Genomic DNA, 18321 nt, shown 5'->3' with positions numbered 1-18321 from the left:
TGGGCATTTCCCTAAACATGACGATGGAACTGGGACTAGGTGTAAAATGGTGAGATGCAAGGGAAAATCCCGTGTAAAATGCAAAGTTCATTTATACCTAACCACAGACAAGAATTGCTTCTTGGCTTTCCACACATAGATAAAGATTTTTTTTTTCCTAATTATTGTTCTTACTGTGTTTTTATATTTGTACCAATGACTGATTATGCCAAAAAACTAATAAATGTTTATTTTATCACATAGAAAATATTTAACTACGTTAATTCATTTATAATTTTGTAATAAAAATGTTTTTAAATTAATATTATTTCATTTCAGAACAACTTCGCATACCTTATTCTTATTACTATGTAGGACGGGAGTCCACATTTGTGCACATTAAGAAAAAATAGATTTCCTCGAAAAATTTAAAGCTAATTTTTTTTTATTTATTTTTTTTATATTCTCCTTATTATACTTTAGATACATGGAATTTACCAAGTCCATCGGATGAAAAAAAATAATTCAGTTCTGAAAGGGTTAATGCATTATGATACATTTTTATCAAGCAACTTCAAAGATAAGGAGGTTCTCAATTGTTGCTTTTTTGTTTGGATATTAATAAGATAGGGTAAACTAAGATATAATTGGCCACTTGCAGTAACTGATCATTATGTATTTTATAGACCGAAAATAAGTTTATTATTCATAGCACACCATCTATGATACTCGACTGTCATCACTATACTTATAAGCTTTCATTTAAGTACCTTTCTTATGCACAATTGAAATTTGCGCCAAAAATATTGGCCAAAGCACTTGTTGATTTTGTCTCGATATGAAAGATTACCTGCTAAACAAATGTTAACGGAATGCCTTGAAAAAAAAATATAAATCTGGATGATATAATGCAGTGTATCTATAATGATTGTGTTATTTGAGTAGCAGAAAGAGTAAATAAAATTTATTTAAAAGTGAAAATTGTAATATATTAAATGTATATATAATAATGCTACTGATCACCTACGCGAAGAGTCATAATTTGCAACTTCTTCAAAATAGACAGTAGATCTACAAAAATACCGTTATATCAAATATACTATTTTCTGTTTACCTCAAATCAAGTAATTTACCGTAACCCCCTAAACAAAAAGAGTAGCGTCAATCTGAAAATTCCACTTGCAATAACTTTTTTTTAATGGATGATAATGTAATTAACTCGCTTGCGCTATCGGTATACACTGGCGGGGCACCAATGAGAGATGATAGGTCCATCGTGATAATTTCAACAATAAATCAATCACAATGATTTCCAGGGAATACCGCATGGAGGTCGACCTGATAGGGTATATTGCTACCCCCTCCCCTCCCCCTAAAACAACGTTTGACAGTTATGTGGAAATGATAAAAGCCAAGCGGATTAAAAAAACAAAATAAGCAAAAGAAAACAAAAAATCTGCAAAACAGGAAAAAATTGATTATGGGGAGAAAAAAACTACAAAAATAAAATGTACCTAACAATACAACTAAAAAAAATTAAAGAATAGAAGGAAAAATACCATAAAGAGAATAAAAAACAAGAAAATCGCAAAAATTAGATGATACTGTAATATAGGCAATTGTAAAAGGCTATTGGCAGCCTTTTGGCCTATTGGCAGCATTAAAAATTTCACTTCAATTGCATTCCATCGAAGCATAAAGTCCACATCACCAAAGATGATGAAAACATATATATATATATATATATCCATACATACATATAAGCCTATAATAGACAGTCATTATTTCATCTTGTTGTCTATAGCACGATACATAAATACAACAATACCGAAACATACAGCCAAGTAAGAAATATTACGTGGATAATTTATTCGCTCACACTCCTCCGTTTTTCTTGTACATATTACTTTCCTTCGCCATATATTTTCATAATTCAAATAGATACTCTCTCTTATACGATGTGCGAGTTAACACAATGTAAGAACTACGCCAAATTGGTCATAACTATAACGTAATAGCTTGTAAGAAAATCTACTTTGAATGATAGACTTATCAAAATGATGAATCTTTTAAAAGTTTCACAACTTATATTAAGAGAGGGGATGTAAATTTTGAAAAAATATTCTAATTCCAAACTTAGCAGTCTCTATCCCATAAGAATAAAGACTAGGACCCCGACTATTTATTCTTATGCCTGTACTATGGGTACTTCATGGGTGCATTTAATCCTTTACTTGTAAACAATTACTTATTATAAAATATATATGTACGAGTATATTAGTGCAAAAGCGCGTACATTAGTAAATCGTAGGTTTAAGTAGATAATTTTAGGATAATCTATGGTGCTCTTATCGCTTCTTAAAACATCTTGAGGATAATAAGAAGTAATAATGCATTCCATATTAACGGTTCACATGGAGAATAATTATAAATATCAAAATCCGTCAAATCATTTGTCAAGTTATTTGCTGTCATCATGAATAAGTACTACAATATTACGTACTACAAAATTATAATGTTTACATAGTACAGTATAATTAACATAAAGGAGAAAGAGGATTATTAGTAATGGGGCCTAATTGCCTTATTGTTAACAATACACCCTATCTGGTCGACCTCCACGCGGTTCTCCCTGGAAACCATCGTGGTTAAATTTAATTAATTTTGTCACGATGGGCTAACTAACCTGTTTTCATCGTCACCTATCATACCTCACTGGTGCCCCGGCAGCGTATACCGATAACGCAGGCGGGGTTACCATTTCATTATCACCCATTAAAAAAAATACGTCATATAATTGAGTACAGTACAGTATTATGTTATATTAATTATAATTACATCATAATTACCTTCACATGAAATTAATCACATAATAAGGATCGAAAATTGAATTCATATAAGGCAAAAATTTTAACCCACCTATTCTTGAAATTTCCAATCCAAATTTCTATCGTATTAGAACCATACCGATTATTTGCATGACCCGAATATCAATAACTTACAATCTACTCCTATAACTTACTTAAAATGCATGTTCTTATGCCTACTCACTATGAGCCAATATGAGCACTCAAATCGAAAATTAAGAATCCCATCTTGAAAAGAGTTGTTACTTTTAGCGTTCGAACGTTCTAGCAATTACTATAAAAGCTCTAGAAAGCTTTATGAAACATTCAGAGGGCAATTCACATATATGAATATGTGAAATCGGTAAACAAAAATTAGAGAACATTTGAATTTAGTAATATAAAATATAAAACGAGAACTAAATATAATAATAAATTAGAGTGTAGTCATAGAAAAGGTATCGCATTTTTTTGGATTCTTCTTACCAATTAGGTATGTGGTGGTGTCTGACTGAAGCAGTAACTTCAATCGTGTCAAAAGCAATATAAGTTTTTGCAAATCAAATTTAATTATAAATTTTATTAAATCTTACTGCCTGAATACTTAGAAAGTAAATTCTACTCGATCAACATATTTTTTGCTTTACATGTTTAGATATATGACTTATTTTGGCATAAGTTTCATTTTAAGTAAGGGGAGAAAGGGATTGTTAGTAATGAAGTCTAACAGTCTCATTGCTAGTAATACTCTATTAGGTCGACCGCCACGTGGTTCCCCCTGGAAAACATCGTGGTTAATTCTTATGGAATTCTGATCAACTGACCTGCTTTCATTCTATATATAATATGATTTTAACTAATCCATTGTAAACCATGTATTAAGTACGTAATGTACGTACCATATTTTATCAAGTGGTTATAAAAATCTTAAATAAGAACATAGAGAACGTGCCCTGATTAATCCTCCTTGTACTTAATTAGAATCGAAATAAAACTTCCCACATTCAACACAGTCCAATTTTGTTGGTTTAGTCTAGTAGGCTTAACAGAAAAACAAGTAAAAGAAAATAGTAAGCTTATTTATTTAGTACTTCAGATAGAGACCTAACATATGTAGAAATAATTTATTTACTACTCTAAATAGCTGTGCCCTATGAAATGTCTTTCATTAAACAGATCAATGAAGGTGATCTTATTAATAGAACCAACCTATTATCGCGTGGATTCAGATGTTTTATTTTATTCCATTATGCATTCCTAAAATATATATACACGTGTTACGTGTATACTCAACCGGTCTGTTACCAACTTTATTTTCAATATAAAAGAAAATACCCAACGTTAATTCGTTTAATAAATTCAATGAATTATTATTTATTATAATGGAACTATAACTAATCGGAATCAAAATTCACCCTACGAATGCTGCGGTATACATGGTACTATCATAGTCTTATGGTACTATCACTATTTATAACTAGCATATACCAAACACTAGTGAACGATAATATGTGAGGAGGTCAGTTTGGTCATCGTAATGAATTTGCCTAGAAAAATTAATTAAGATGATTTCTAGAGGGGTCGCATGGATGTAGACAACAGGATTATATAGTTAGTAATTGAGGCTGCCAGTCCACCTTATCAAATAAAAATCCAGAATCCCATTACCAAGTATTTGAATGTTTGTTAATCATCAAGTGTTATAAACAGCTAAATATATTTTAAAGAAAATTACCTAGAAAAGTAAAGTAATCTTTATTGTAATTCATGCATGTAAAACATGTTACGGCTAATTATTAGGAAAAAGAAGATAAAAATTACATAGATTTTATACATTTATGTAAGCAGAATATGTTTTATAAAAAAAATTGAAGTTACCAACTGGTATTATATAACATTACAATAAGTACCTATTTATGAATTGTGGGATTAGTTACGTCCATATATGCCTGAACAAAAATACACATGTGCGGACCGTGTTATTAATGTTTATTTACTGTTTAAACAACCCACGATACTTACCCACATACACAAAATCAAAAATCTGTAGGCTCAAAATAACTTTCGTCTGTTACTATATCTATTTGTAGGTATTTCAAATACAAAATTATTTAAAAAATGCAATTAACACTTATGAATAAAAACTAAAACGTAACGTAAAGATCAAACAAAAAGATTTTACAATACAATTAACAGTTGAGTTTCTTATATGTATAATAATTATTCTATGTTTATATATATTAAGTTATATCTACGAGTACGTATGCATCTGTATATGCGAAAAAATTCCCCAGAAAATAAATAAAATTCCCGTAATGAGGTGGAATTTTTTTCAATCAGGATTAAATTATTTTTAAATTATTATTTGTATTTTGTGCTTATATATTATTATTATTATTTTGTACATAATATAAATATATTATTTATGTAGTATGTACACTGAGATATTTATTATTGAGTAGGTATTATGCAGATTTTGTTATTTGACCGATTTAATAAAATGAAATTAAGATCTCAAGATAATGTTGTATAAAATAATAAATATATTTAAAAATGCTATCTTTTGTTTTATTTTTGGTAAAAGAATATTCATCGGAATGTGCAATTTAACATAAAATTTATACATTTCTTTTATCACATGATTCACGTTTCAGTGAAAAATATTTAAATTGTATTAATATCGAAAAACTAACTATAATATCATTATAATCCTATTCGTTTCCATTTTGAACATCATGCTGGCCAATATAACGAAAGAAGGGGTGCTTTTTGTGTAGATTGGTCAAATATTCCTGCCCAAATCGTTTTATATAGCTTGTATAAAGTGAAATTTATTTTCTCTTGATAATATACTTTTGGGATATTATTAGCATAGTCTCTCTCTAATCTATAGTTATTAATCTCTCTAATCTGTAATTAAGTCGGTGCCAACCTAAGAACAAGAATAACATAGGAGTGATAAAATTGTCAATTCATAACAGACTAGTGTACAGAAAATGTTATACGACCGTATAACCTTACCAAATTTAAATACAACCTGACTGCATATTTTCTACATAAACTGTGTTAAATATATTATCTAATGTAAAATTTGTCATTGACAAATAACTGATATATCAAATATTTTCTATACACTAGCCTGCTAAGAATTCAGAATAATGACAACTGATGGCGTATCTTTCGTCCTTTTTTTACTAATTATATTTGCATAAGCAGAGAGGAGGCAACCATATGATTTATAGTTTTTATCATTCCTTCTATGTAATTCCTTGTTCTTAGGTGCCAACCATACGAACGAAATATTTGTGATAATCTTTGGTGCCAACTCTTATAACGGTTTTATTACTTTCTCTGTGGTTATTTGTCATAGTACGTAATTGAATCACAATTGATTAATTTTTTCCGGTAAATAGCTTGTAAACTTAAATAAGTATAAAATTATCCGTAATCAATGCCATACATTTTGATCAGAGGAAATCTCGCATCATATGGGCACAAAAACCCTTGGCGTGTTTTAGTATCCGGCTTGAAAGGTAAGATATTCATAATTTTGTCTTACAATAACATTTTTCTATTGTGTGTGTTTTGTGTACTTTATTGTTTACCATATCATAATACATTTGAGTATTGCATAATACGCTTATATATCTGAATCATTTAACCTGAATGTAATTTGTACTACGTTACCTATTACTTTCATATAGCTGGTGAAATAGAGCAATTGAAAAGATTCACATGTGGCGGATATTGCGACGATTCCACAATTGTCTACTTACAACATCCTTGTGTTATTCTAAGTGCGTTAGAGGTGAGCATTCATCAGCTATGAAACTGTTCTAAAATACCCTTGAAAAAATAAATCATAGGCAATTGTTCCATTATTTTCAGGTATTGGGTTACAAAGTGGTCGCATCAAGCTCAACAGCCGTCAAACAGGATTATAATGAGTACATGTGGACTATGAGAAAAGAGTTCTCTGAGCCAGAACCTTCAATAATAGTTGAGCAAGATAACATTACTAATTTCAGTAAGGAAGCTATGCACTTAAGCAATTACCATTCTAATAAAGACGACGAAGTTTAAAGCATACATTCCTGACTTTATATATCCCTCTAATACTAAATTATTGTTGATAATATGGATTCCAAAGGTGGTCAAAACATTTCAGCAAGCAACTTAGCATCTTCACCTCTTATAGAGGAAAATGGTGTTGTGTATATTGCTATCAAGGGCTCCTTACATGCAAATGATTGTTCTGTATTTGGTTTAGGACAAGAAGAGATAAAAGCCTTGACAAAAAAATATCCAGGTTCAGGTGTTGTAGTTAACGGGATTGCTATTAAAACAAATGTGTTAGATGCTTTGAATTCTTTAAGTCAATTGGGATATAAAATTATCTCGAGCACCGGTGAGACGGAGATAACTTGGACCATGCAACGTGAAATATAAAGTATTTATAAATGTTTAATGTTTTAATTTTAAGTAATTATATGCATATAACACTATAAAATGGAACACCATGATTGTAATCACTCACACTGCACAGTGACAAGTACAAATATGTCTGTATGTCAGACATTGTCTGAAATGGATTGGGAAAGAGGTCTATGGTATGCAGGTAAATATATTATTTTACATTATCTTTAATATTTTATTCCATGCACATATTAGTCATCCACCTATGTAAATAAATTTAAAATAATGATGATTCTAACTCCTTAAATAATTATATTTAATAGATAATTCAAATTGATATATATAATATTGCAATTCAAAGATTTTCCGATTTATAATTTTGCATATTAATAGTACTAAAAAACAGTACTGATTAGTATTTTTGATATTTTATTATTTGTTCAAGTATTAAATAATAATTTTAAGTTTATTTATTTATTACTTGTTAGTGTTATAATAGCTCAACCAATCATAAAATTTTGTAAATACTATTTGGAATGCAGACATACATAGTCTACCTTTTATTTTGGTCAATCTCACATGCTCACATAATCAAAAACATTGATAAAAAATTATAAATACCTATAATATACATGTATTTTATAATTTTCAGCTTTTTATGGTGACAAAGACAGAGTTAAATACTTGATTGACAAAGCAAAGAATATTAAAGAAGCTGTAAATGCACCAGATAATTCGGGTTATACCCCACTGCACTATGCTGCACGCACTGGTAATATTGACATCTGTAAAATATTATTACAAAATGGTGCAATTATAAATTCACAGACCAAAAGCGGTATGGCCACACCCCTACACAAAGCTGCAGCAGCAGGTATATTCCATATATTTTTAAACAGATTTGGAATTTTTTTTTTTTTACCTGAAATGATATACTTTCAAAATTGGTTCAGTACTTTAATTTCTAAATTAATTGATTTTATCACACTTAAAGTTGATGGTTTTTTTTTTTTGTGAAACAAAATCGTAAGTTGTCTTTTTTTGAGATCTTTTTTAATTTGAAAGAAAATATAGTATCAAAACATTTAATTATTGTTCAAAACTGTTATAATAAAATTCATTTGAATAAATAATCTCATCTAGATCTCGATTGACACAAATATCTAGAAATCTCATAATTTTGTTTAACATAATCACATTCATAAAAACTATATTTTACAGGTAAGACAGATATGGTGAAATTTCTTATTCAGTCTGGTGCCTGTGTGGAGATGCAGGATATTGATGGTCAAACAGTTCTTCACAAAGCAGTCGAGAAGAACAACATTGACTTGGTTAATTACTTGCTTACCACCTATCCTAGCCTTGCTCATATAAAGAACAAGAAAGGTATTTGTGCTGTCAAATAAGGTTTGCTGCTTTTGCAAGTGAATTGCACTATTATTTATTTAAATCACAAATTACTATGTACTTGTAATTATTTGATGAAATTTTATCCTATATGCAATGTCAAACATTATTTATGTTTCTTTGTACTGTAAAGTTTAAAAAATGTTAATTTTATACTTTAAGTAATATTTAAATTGATATTATCTATGTAAATAGTGATATATAGAATTTATAAAATACCTATAGAAGAAAACTTGAGTTGCTTATTGCATAGAAAAAATAAGACTATGTTTGTTTTTAATTAATTATACATATAGGTGATATGTGTAATCAATCTTGGCTGATTCAACATTATTCAGTTATTTATAATTATTATAGATATTATAATCTAACCATATCTATTGGCGTATTTAAGAATATTTTCCAGGGTGGGCTTTACCCTTTTAAACTAAGAACATTAAGTACTGTCAAACATTTTTGCACTTAGTTGAAAACTCCACTCGCATCCTGGCGAATCACCCGACGATTCTGGAGTGGGCATAGTCGATCCTGCCTTCCTTAAATATGGTTATGTCACATCTTTAATATCCTTCGCTAATCAACATAAATGAATATAAAAACTAAAAACAAGACTTTATCAAATACATTGTTCCAACAATATTCTTATTATAAAATTTATTTTATCTATAATTATGGTTTTTACGTCGCCATCTTGATGTTACACACGTACTTTTAACTATTCACCTTTATTAGTAGATATATATGTTCACTTTCTCTATTTAATATCCAATCTGTTTAATTAAATAAATTTATATATATATATATATATATATATATATATATATATATATATATATATATATATATATATATATATATATATACCATACTTTACATTTTTACATAGATCCAAAAAAAATCTTAAATCTACAAGTACACTCGTAAAATGACTAGATAGCCAAATTCCTACATAAAAAGCATTGGCTCATCTATCGAAATCTCCAATGAGCTAGGAAACGATTTCCATGTAGGTACTTTCTTATATACTAAGTAGATTGGAACCAAGCTTAAGTCCCACTTAAAAGCTGAAATTCGGCCTATAACACATTAGGAAGACATAAAAATATCTGTATTTTAACAGTTTACGGTGTTATTTAAAGTGCATTTAACGCCAATCATCTGATCACTCGATAAATATGATTAAATATTATTTTATAAACGTTTCTGTAACAATCATTTGGCACAAATATATTTGTATACCGAATACCTATAATTCAATTACCTGATCATGTTTTTACTAGTCTCCATATATGTATTTATCACTCGTCTCTTATTCAGTTTATTCTAAAGGCAGGTTAATTTATTTTTATATCTTTCATCATTTTGGTCCTAGGAATAAGCTGTGTAAATAAGAGGCAATGTGGTAATAATGTTTCGAATAGCCATATCATTTGTTATAAATCATTCATAATGTGACGTTTATAGTCTACGTTTTGTAGATTAGAATAGTTACTAGTATAGTATTAAGTTACCTATGGTGTAGTTTTGAGTTGGTTTAGTGGAAACGATCCTGATATATTTTCGACTTTTTAGCCTACTATTCCCAATGTGATATTATCTGAGACTTTTTTTTATACCATACATGTGGCAAACAAAAGTACTGCTCGCTTGATGCTAAGCGGTTACCGTAGCCTGTGGTTGTCTTCAATATCCACAATGTCACTTGCGCTTTGTCGGCCGCAAGATGATCCTTAAGAACCACATACTTTAAGAAAATCTAGACCAGGAAGCTCATTCCACAATTGGAGTGGGTGATCATTTAGACTGAGAGTAAAAGCTCTTTGATATCAGGTGATGCGAATAAAATAAAATCTACTTATATAATTTTATATTTTATAGATTATTACCCTGTTATACAAAATACGTGAGCCTAATAAAATTTAACGACTCCATTCCATATAATAATATTTCATACTGTTATATATGAATAACAATTATGTGTAAATAACTTGATCCACATCTGTAATTATTTTATATGGGTAGTAGTAACCTTGTTAACCAAAATGTATTTTGTATTTTCACTTATAGAACACCTTTGTACTGAATGTATCTTTTGACGAAATAAAATAATTATTTGTAACATTAACTTATTTTATTTCTAGAATATGCAACACGATCGTACATGATATATTTTAAAATTATTTAAAAGTTCTACTTAATACAGACCTTCATCTTCCATCTTTAAAAATCTTTTTAAGCTCTTAGGTAAAGGTAAATTTTCTATATAAGAAAACAACCTCATATTTCTACATGTATGTCTAATTTTTATTCTACAAAGGTCTGTTAAGTTTAACGGCTGTTTTGAAGCGTAGTAGAGCCAATAAGCCGCACTCCCTGATTTAGGAACCATTGCAATAGGGTCAAGTGTTGTACAATGTCCAGCCCTTAATAACATACAAGCAAGGTTTGGTGATATTTTTCTACTTGCTATAGATAAATTATCCAGGCCACACGAACGTAAATCACAGGCATTCACATCTACACCATGTCGTATTAACAACATTGCCGCGTGATCTCTGTAATCAAAAGTAATACAATTAGAATAAGTAGACAAGAGCTGAGGTGTTATTTCTCTAAACTTTTAATCTAATATTTAATAGTTTCCTAATATTACTGTTTTATGAACCATTAATAATTTGAAATATGCTTTTAGAAAAATAAAATTATATTAGTCCTTAGAATAAAGATTTCACTATGATATCAAATTGATACATTAATTTTAGAGATAGGTTCGAATGTATCTGTATTTCTCGAGAAATACACCTTAGAATCAACCACTTTGTAAAAAATAACTCGCCCAACGTGTGTAGATTATTAGAGATGAAACCTCGCTGAAGAGCTAAATACTACAAGCCTACCAATATTGTTTTTACTATACTGAGCTATGAATATTTGCTCTCAAACTAAATATTAGTATGTGCAATAAAACTACTATCCAAGCTAATAACCACTTTACACAGATAATATTAGGATTCATTTTGTACGACCCGTAGTTGAAACTATTAATTCGTTATATGTATTATGCGCTCGGCGCAAGCGACTTATTAAATGCGGCAAATTATTGAAAATTAATCCTAATGTAATTGATATAAAAAAAAATAGTTTAATCCCTTAGTATAAAAAGTATTTTCTTTTACATATAATATTTTATAAAAACTAAAAATTTGGATACCATTTGTTTATTATTGTGTACACAAAACAAAGGGTTAGTGAAAGGCCAAAAAACTTCTCGGTTGAATTATTTGCTAACTACATCCTTCATGTTTGAGTTCTTAGGATAAAATTATGAAATAAAATATTTAAATTAGCGTAACCTATTCTTTAAAAATATTAATAAGTATTCATATTAATAAGATCTCAAAAAATCATTTATCTAGAAAAAAACAATTATATCCCTACAGTATTTTATAATAGGTATGTACATACCCTGTTGTCTAAAAAGAAAAATATTGAGACCCTATTATTGAATACTAACACTAGTAAAGAAAGAATTACGATAACTAAAATATTATATATTAGTTTAAAGAATATAGTTGATTCATGTACAAACAATGATCATTTGAATATATTTGAAAGTAGTTAGTCTTTTTCTAAAATTATAAACATATATATACCTATGTAAAAGCAAAGCTCTATTTAATGCTGTGTCACCAGTCAGAGCAGTTGAATTTGTTTCTATTTTATATTCTAATAAACAGACTAGCAATTCTTCAAATTCCTTCGGACAGTCTATACTTTCAACAGCAATATGCAATGCATTTGCACCTGTTATACTATTGCACGCGTTAACATTTGCACCTGTAACAAAATTATGATGGTGATTCAATTATCTTGTAGAATTTACTTAATTCTTCTATTTTTTTTTCTTTTTTTTACAATAGATATTAAAAATTTAAATTACCTTTCTCGAGTAAAACTTGTGCAATACTGGGTTGTGACAATCGCGCTGCCAATAGCAGTGGCGTATCGCCGTTATCATTATGTAAATTTATACCTCCACCAAGATTAGCGAGCATTTTCACTATCTCCTCCTATATACATATTTTTTTTAATTCAAAAAGACATTTAAAAATACATTCTAAATTCTATTAAAACATAATTTCTAATACATAAAATAGCTTATAGTTCGAGTGGGTCGGTAGTAAATTTTTTTATGATACAATAGTTTTTTTCTTTTTTAATAAAATGTACACTAAATACCTGTCTTTGTATTATGGCATTGTGTAATAATTTATGAGAATGAGTTACACGAGCACCCGCCGCTAATAACACTTCTACAACATTCGTATATCTGTGCCATACTGCTTCACATAGGGGTGTATATCCTGAAACAAAATTTAACAGTAATAAATATTTTTTTTTCTAGAATACTATTAAATATATTACAATAATTTGATTATAAAAATTTGTTCCGCAAATAAAAGCAAACCGTGTGCCTTGTAATAGCATGTGATACTAACATAAAACGGGCTACACCTTTCTTTTCCGTTGGTGTCGTAAGAGACGACTAGAACTTAATGGTCGAGGGATGTTTAGTATCCCTCTTAAAACATAACTAAAGCCAACCCGTCTGCCAAGCATGATAAATACTGACAAAACCGCCAAATCAGGGAAGGCCCATGTTCAACAGTAGACAGTAAACAGCTAATATGATATGACGTGGGAGAAAGGAATTGTTAGTAATGAGGGTTAATAGCCCCATTGCTAGCAATATACCCTGTTTTTTCGCTCTTTGGAACCAAGGACACATGCAATACTGTTGGTGTTGTGGGTGAACATGGGCGGCTGTAGTCACTTACCATCAGGTGAGACGCATACTCGTTTTCCCCGTTTGTAAAAAAAAAATTAATCGAAAATTCAAACAATGTGGAAGTCATTTAAAACTGACACATTAACATAAAAAATATAAAGATAACAAACAACAGCATTACATGTTTGATCGAAAATGTAATTATACTTTAACAATATTAATATTAAATATATTTATACTATAACAATAATTTGCACGTGTACATTTGATGCGTATGTGTATTTTTTTTAATGGACGATAATGGAATGGTAACCCCACCCGCGCTATCGGTATACACCGGTGGGGCACCAGTGAAGGATGATAGGTGAGGATGAAGTAGGTCGATTAGCCCATCGTGATGAATTCAACAAGAATTGTTCACGATGGTTTCCAGGGGGAACCACGTTGAGGTCGACCTAATAAGGCATATTGCTAGCAATGGGACTGTCAAACTCCATTGCTAATAATCCCTTTCCCCCCGCGTATGTGTATTGAGTATCTCTACACACCCTAAAGGTTGACTGGTAGAGAATGCCTATAACATTAAATTCGTCTTTTCTACCACATTTTATTGGTTAATAAAGTAATAAATAAATATGTTGAAATATTTATCAAACAAGTCTACAAATACAAAAGGCTTGAAAACAAATAATATAAAATAATGATGACAACATAATACTACTAAACTTACCATGAATTTCTTCACCATTGACATTAGCTCCTAAAGATATAAGATACTTGACCACATCAATGTGACCTTGTCCGGCAGCTAAATATAAAGCTGAGCGTTCGTTTGTATCTCTTGCTTCTAAATATGCTCCATAACTGACTAGAATTTTTACCTAAATATATAATAAAAAAAAAATAAACAATAATTTAAACAAAATTAAATATGAAAATAGTACTGAATTTTGTCTTTTATTCTTGGACAATTATTATTTTTTTTATTATTTCATAATGAAAAAAATAATGTACATGTATGAGTACTTTAGTTAATTCTTTTCGACCAAATTAATTAATGAGGAAGTTTTTCAATTACATTGTATACTTTTTTGTGTAAATTATGCAATTATGGACTATTTCTGATGTTTATTTTTACTAAATAGTATAATCCTGCTAATTCTATGTTAAATTTATAAAGATTTTCTTTATAGCATTAAATCTTTAATTCTTATAATTGTACTTAATTTTACAAAAAATCAATATATAAAACATCACTTTACCATATCTAAGAAACCCTGTGATGCTGCAAAATGAAGTGGCGTCATTTTTTTATGAGTTGTATAATTTACGTGACTTCCTCCCTCTAATAGCAGTTTGACTATTTCTAAATGGTTTCTAATTACTGCAACGTGTAATGGCGTAAGACCATCACTTGCTGAAATATCTACTTTACATCCTGTAAATAAACCATGTGAACATTTTAGTAAACCCAGGATATCACATGTATAGTAATATTTAAAATTAAAGTCTGTTTTGAATGTACTGCAGCATTTTATATTAAATTTAGAGCTTTTACAAGCAAGCAATATTTTACCAATGGCAAAAGTTACTTTTGTCATTGACAAAAGCCATATAACTCTATTGAGACAAACTATGAAAGAAATCAAAGCTAGAGTTTTGTTTATTACTGTAGTTAGATTTCTCACCTTTATATATATAAAGTAAGACAAAAGAAATCTACATGGTTATTAAGGATAATATTGATCCATCTTAATCAAATTGGATACACAAAGGTTTTAATTCATTCAGCCTTTTAAACATTACTAAATTATTATACTAATATCTTTGTAATCTTACATTTATAATACTACATTAACCAATCAACTTCATGACACAAAGTGACCCTGTGACTCTACCGGATATGCTGTATACCAGTATAAATAACACAGTTCTGCACTACTTCTGTTATGTCAAATAATTTTAAAATTTTATCAAAAACTTTTCAATCACAAATATAAGATACCAGATTTTCATTTATCAATTATTTTTTATTTATTTACAATACTACTAGGATTACAATTTACTAGGATTACATTTGAGACAAACCTGCATCTAATAACAACTTGACAGCTTCCACATGTCCCTGCTCTGCTGCATAATGTAAAGCTGTCCTCATAAAAGTGTCTTGTTGATCAATACCATTTGTTACTACAGATGCAGCAGCTATGGCTGCACCGGTACATTCCAATATAGCTGCATACCACCTTAAAATTAAAGAAGTATTCAATTATCATTAATAAGACTGCTCCAAAAAGAACTGGAGTTACTCCAATAAGAAACAGGTAGCTATATTAATAATAGGGAGTCTTTCAGATGCAGATGCATTGTAGTAGTTAATTTAAAAGTGGTTTAAAACAAATCTGTGTATATCATGTACTTAAACAACAAAATTCTAAATATAAAATTAAGAATAATATCTTTAATATTCATATATTACAAATTTATATAAATATTTAGATTTTTATTACCCAATTAAACTTAAACAGCTGAATAGACTTCAATAAAAGGTATACAGATATTAAATAGTAAATTAATGCATTATTTTATATCCTACTTTATTCAAGCAATGTTAAATACAATATATTCCAAATAAAAAAATAAGCTTAAGTACTAACTTGTACATAGAGGACCAAGTTTCATCTTCACTAGTTGTTGGTGCAACACTGCCTATTTCCTCATCCCACTCAAGATCAGCTTGAGGTGAAGGTGTTAAGGTGGTAGGACTCAAAGGGGATTTTAAACTTGACATTTTGCTTTCATCACTGGTAGACCCTTCACTGTGTATAAAAACAAAATAACCCTGATTTTTTTCCATGTTACTGCTTTCTTGTATGGCACCAATATTACAATGGCCCATGCAATATTCTTTAAAACTTCTTTCATTTATATTTTTACATTTCACAACAGTTTCATCATGTTGTCCATCAAGTCTCAACTTTCTTTTTTGTGATTTTGTATGCATTTTTCTTAAAGATCCGCTATGTGGAATTTTAGTTGGAGAATTTGTTTTGGTGGCATCTATAAGTAATCGTACTATACTAACGTTTCCAACATTTGCGGCTTCTCCTAAACATGTTTTTCCGTGGCTTGCAGTTTTATTTGGATTTGCACCTACGAAAATAATCCTTTTTCTAATATATTTACCGAGTACATTTAATAAAAACAATAAAAGAAAATGTAGCAAACTAAATCATTTATAACTAATCTCTATAAATTTTACATACAAATTTAATAAAAAGTAAGTGATAAATACATTGATTGTTATTTGAATTTCATTTGTAATTTGTAAATAGGTACCTTGTTTTAATAAATGAGATACAGCTTCTTGATCTTCTATTAGAATAGCCTGATACAAATTATCTTCTGGAGATTTTTCCATGGCATGAGTATTTACTAAAATTCATAAATAAATTTGTATTATTACAATCATAAACTACAGAGACTAATTACAATATACAAACAAACCAGGTGCACAGATTAATGAATATATAACCAAGAGATAAGAGTGTGCACTTCATACAAGCCGCGTAAAACGACTTAGTCGGAATACCTTACTAATCTACACAAAAATCCTCCTTTTCTCGTTATGTTGGCCAACCTGATGTTAAAAATAGAAACGAATAGGCTTGTAATTATATAAAATATATTTATTATTTTATAGAATATTACCTTGAGATATCAATTTCGTAATAATATTAACAGTAAACACAAGTTTTCAACATTTCTCGTAATATCTGGTTAATTTTTAAAGTACACCTCGTAACGGAGTCAATATTAAATTATATTTAGTCGTAATGCCCACATTAAAAGAAATAGAATTATTAAATATAAAGCTCAAATTTCAAAATATATTGAATTTAAAGAAATTCGGTAGTGATGTTTATGTACATGTTCCTGACCAACTACGAAAAAAATGGAATCCTAAGGGAGAACATGGACTCTTTATGGGTTATGAAGAGACTACTAAGGGGTTTAGAATTTATCTTCCAAGAAAAGGCACTGTGGAGATTAAAAAAGATATTGTATTTACTGGTGAAAACAAACAAAAAGAAAACCATAATGGGACAGAAAATACTATAATAGTTAATACAAGTCATGACAATAAAGTATCAAATACACAGTCAGAAAATGAAGGAAGTAGTCAAATAATGTAGCTAGAAGAATAAAATTGTGTATGAAATGAAATCGACTACAAGTATACATTTCACACAATCCATTCCAGTTGCCTCATCGTGACAAAAACAAAGACCATAGTTTCCTTACCCGATAGGTCATTACTAACAATAAATGTGTCATACCTAGTTCATTACTAACATCTCCCATCCTCGAAAGATAAAGTTTCTTTTTGTGAATATGAAATAGTACTCTTGCCTGCATTATCGGTATACGTTGGTAGGGTACTATGACGATGTTAGGTAAAAATGAAGTCGGGTCTCTTGGAACCAAATTGAAGTTGGTTGGCAGGGTATATTTATAACAATTAAGTTACTAATCCCCGTTATTAATAATACCTTCTTTTCCGGAAGTTAAAATTAGGTCAGTTGATTATTCTTAACGAAATATGTTCACGTTGTTATTATTTGTCAATTTTCAAAAACAATTGAAAATTGTCGATTGTTTTCGATTGATTATTTATAAAGTGTTCTGCCTATGAATAAAAACGATAATCATAGAATGTGTTGCATATAAATCTATTATTGAAAATTATGAACGTATATACTCTGCTTTGAAATTTTTTAAATACTTTTTTTGCTATCATAATTTAATATATCAACATCAAATTATAGTGATAGCTTAATGACTTGCTACATGATTAACGTTTCAGTTCGTAATCAAAAA

At 29.3% G+C, this 18321-nt stretch overlaps 4 protein-coding genes across 4 annotated transcripts; 3 read left to right on the top strand and 1 right to left on the bottom strand.

Moving 5' to 3' along the window:
- The first annotated feature begins 6217 nt into the window (after positions 1–6217).
- LOC113516673 (uncharacterized) lies at positions 6218–7311 on the top strand. The gene is made up of 3 exons (XM_026901129.3): positions 6218–6358; positions 6530–6633; positions 6714–7311. The coding sequence occupies exons 1-3, from the start codon at positions 6277–6279 to the stop codon at positions 6906–6908; spliced, it is 381 nt and encodes a 126-aa protein (XP_026756930.1). The 5' UTR covers positions 6218–6276; the 3' UTR covers positions 6909–7311.
- On the top strand, positions 6963–7311 carry LOC113516674 (uncharacterized). Its single transcript, XM_031907837.2, has one exon. It carries the CDS (start codon positions 6963–6965, stop codon positions 7272–7274), a length of 312 nt encoding a protein of 103 aa, XP_031763697.1. The 3' UTR covers positions 7275–7311.
- On the top strand, positions 7303–10772 carry LOC113516672 (ankyrin repeat domain-containing protein 39). The gene is made up of 3 exons (XM_026901128.3): positions 7303–7443; positions 7894–8115; positions 8463–10772. The coding sequence occupies exons 1-3, from the start codon at positions 7335–7337 to the stop codon at positions 8648–8650; spliced, it is 519 nt and encodes a 172-aa protein (XP_026756929.2). The 5' UTR covers positions 7303–7334; the 3' UTR covers positions 8651–10772.
- On the bottom strand, positions 10761–17002 carry LOC113516893 (ankyrin-3). Its single transcript, XM_026901385.3, has 9 exons — positions 16780–17002; positions 16098–16593; positions 15529–15686; positions 14703–14878; positions 14171–14321; positions 12891–13015; positions 12592–12721; positions 12305–12488; positions 10761–11206 (listed from the first exon to the last, which is right to left on the bottom strand). Exons 1-9 carry the CDS (start codon positions 16859–16861, stop codon positions 10846–10848), a joined length of 1863 nt encoding a protein of 620 aa, XP_026757186.2. The 5' UTR covers positions 16862–17002; the 3' UTR covers positions 10761–10845.
- Between the last annotated feature and the right edge of the window lie 1319 nt (positions 17003–18321).

This window comes from Galleria mellonella, unplaced genomic scaffold (assembly GCF_026898425.1).
Source record: "Galleria mellonella isolate WM207_F2 unplaced genomic scaffold, CSIRO_AGI_GalMel_v1 utg588, whole genome shotgun sequence".
Classification (NCBI taxonomy): Eukaryota; Metazoa; Arthropoda; class Insecta; order Lepidoptera; family Pyralidae; genus Galleria; species Galleria mellonella.
The sequence above is the reverse complement of the archived record's forward strand: the minus strand, read 5'-3'. Positions and strand labels throughout refer to the sequence as shown.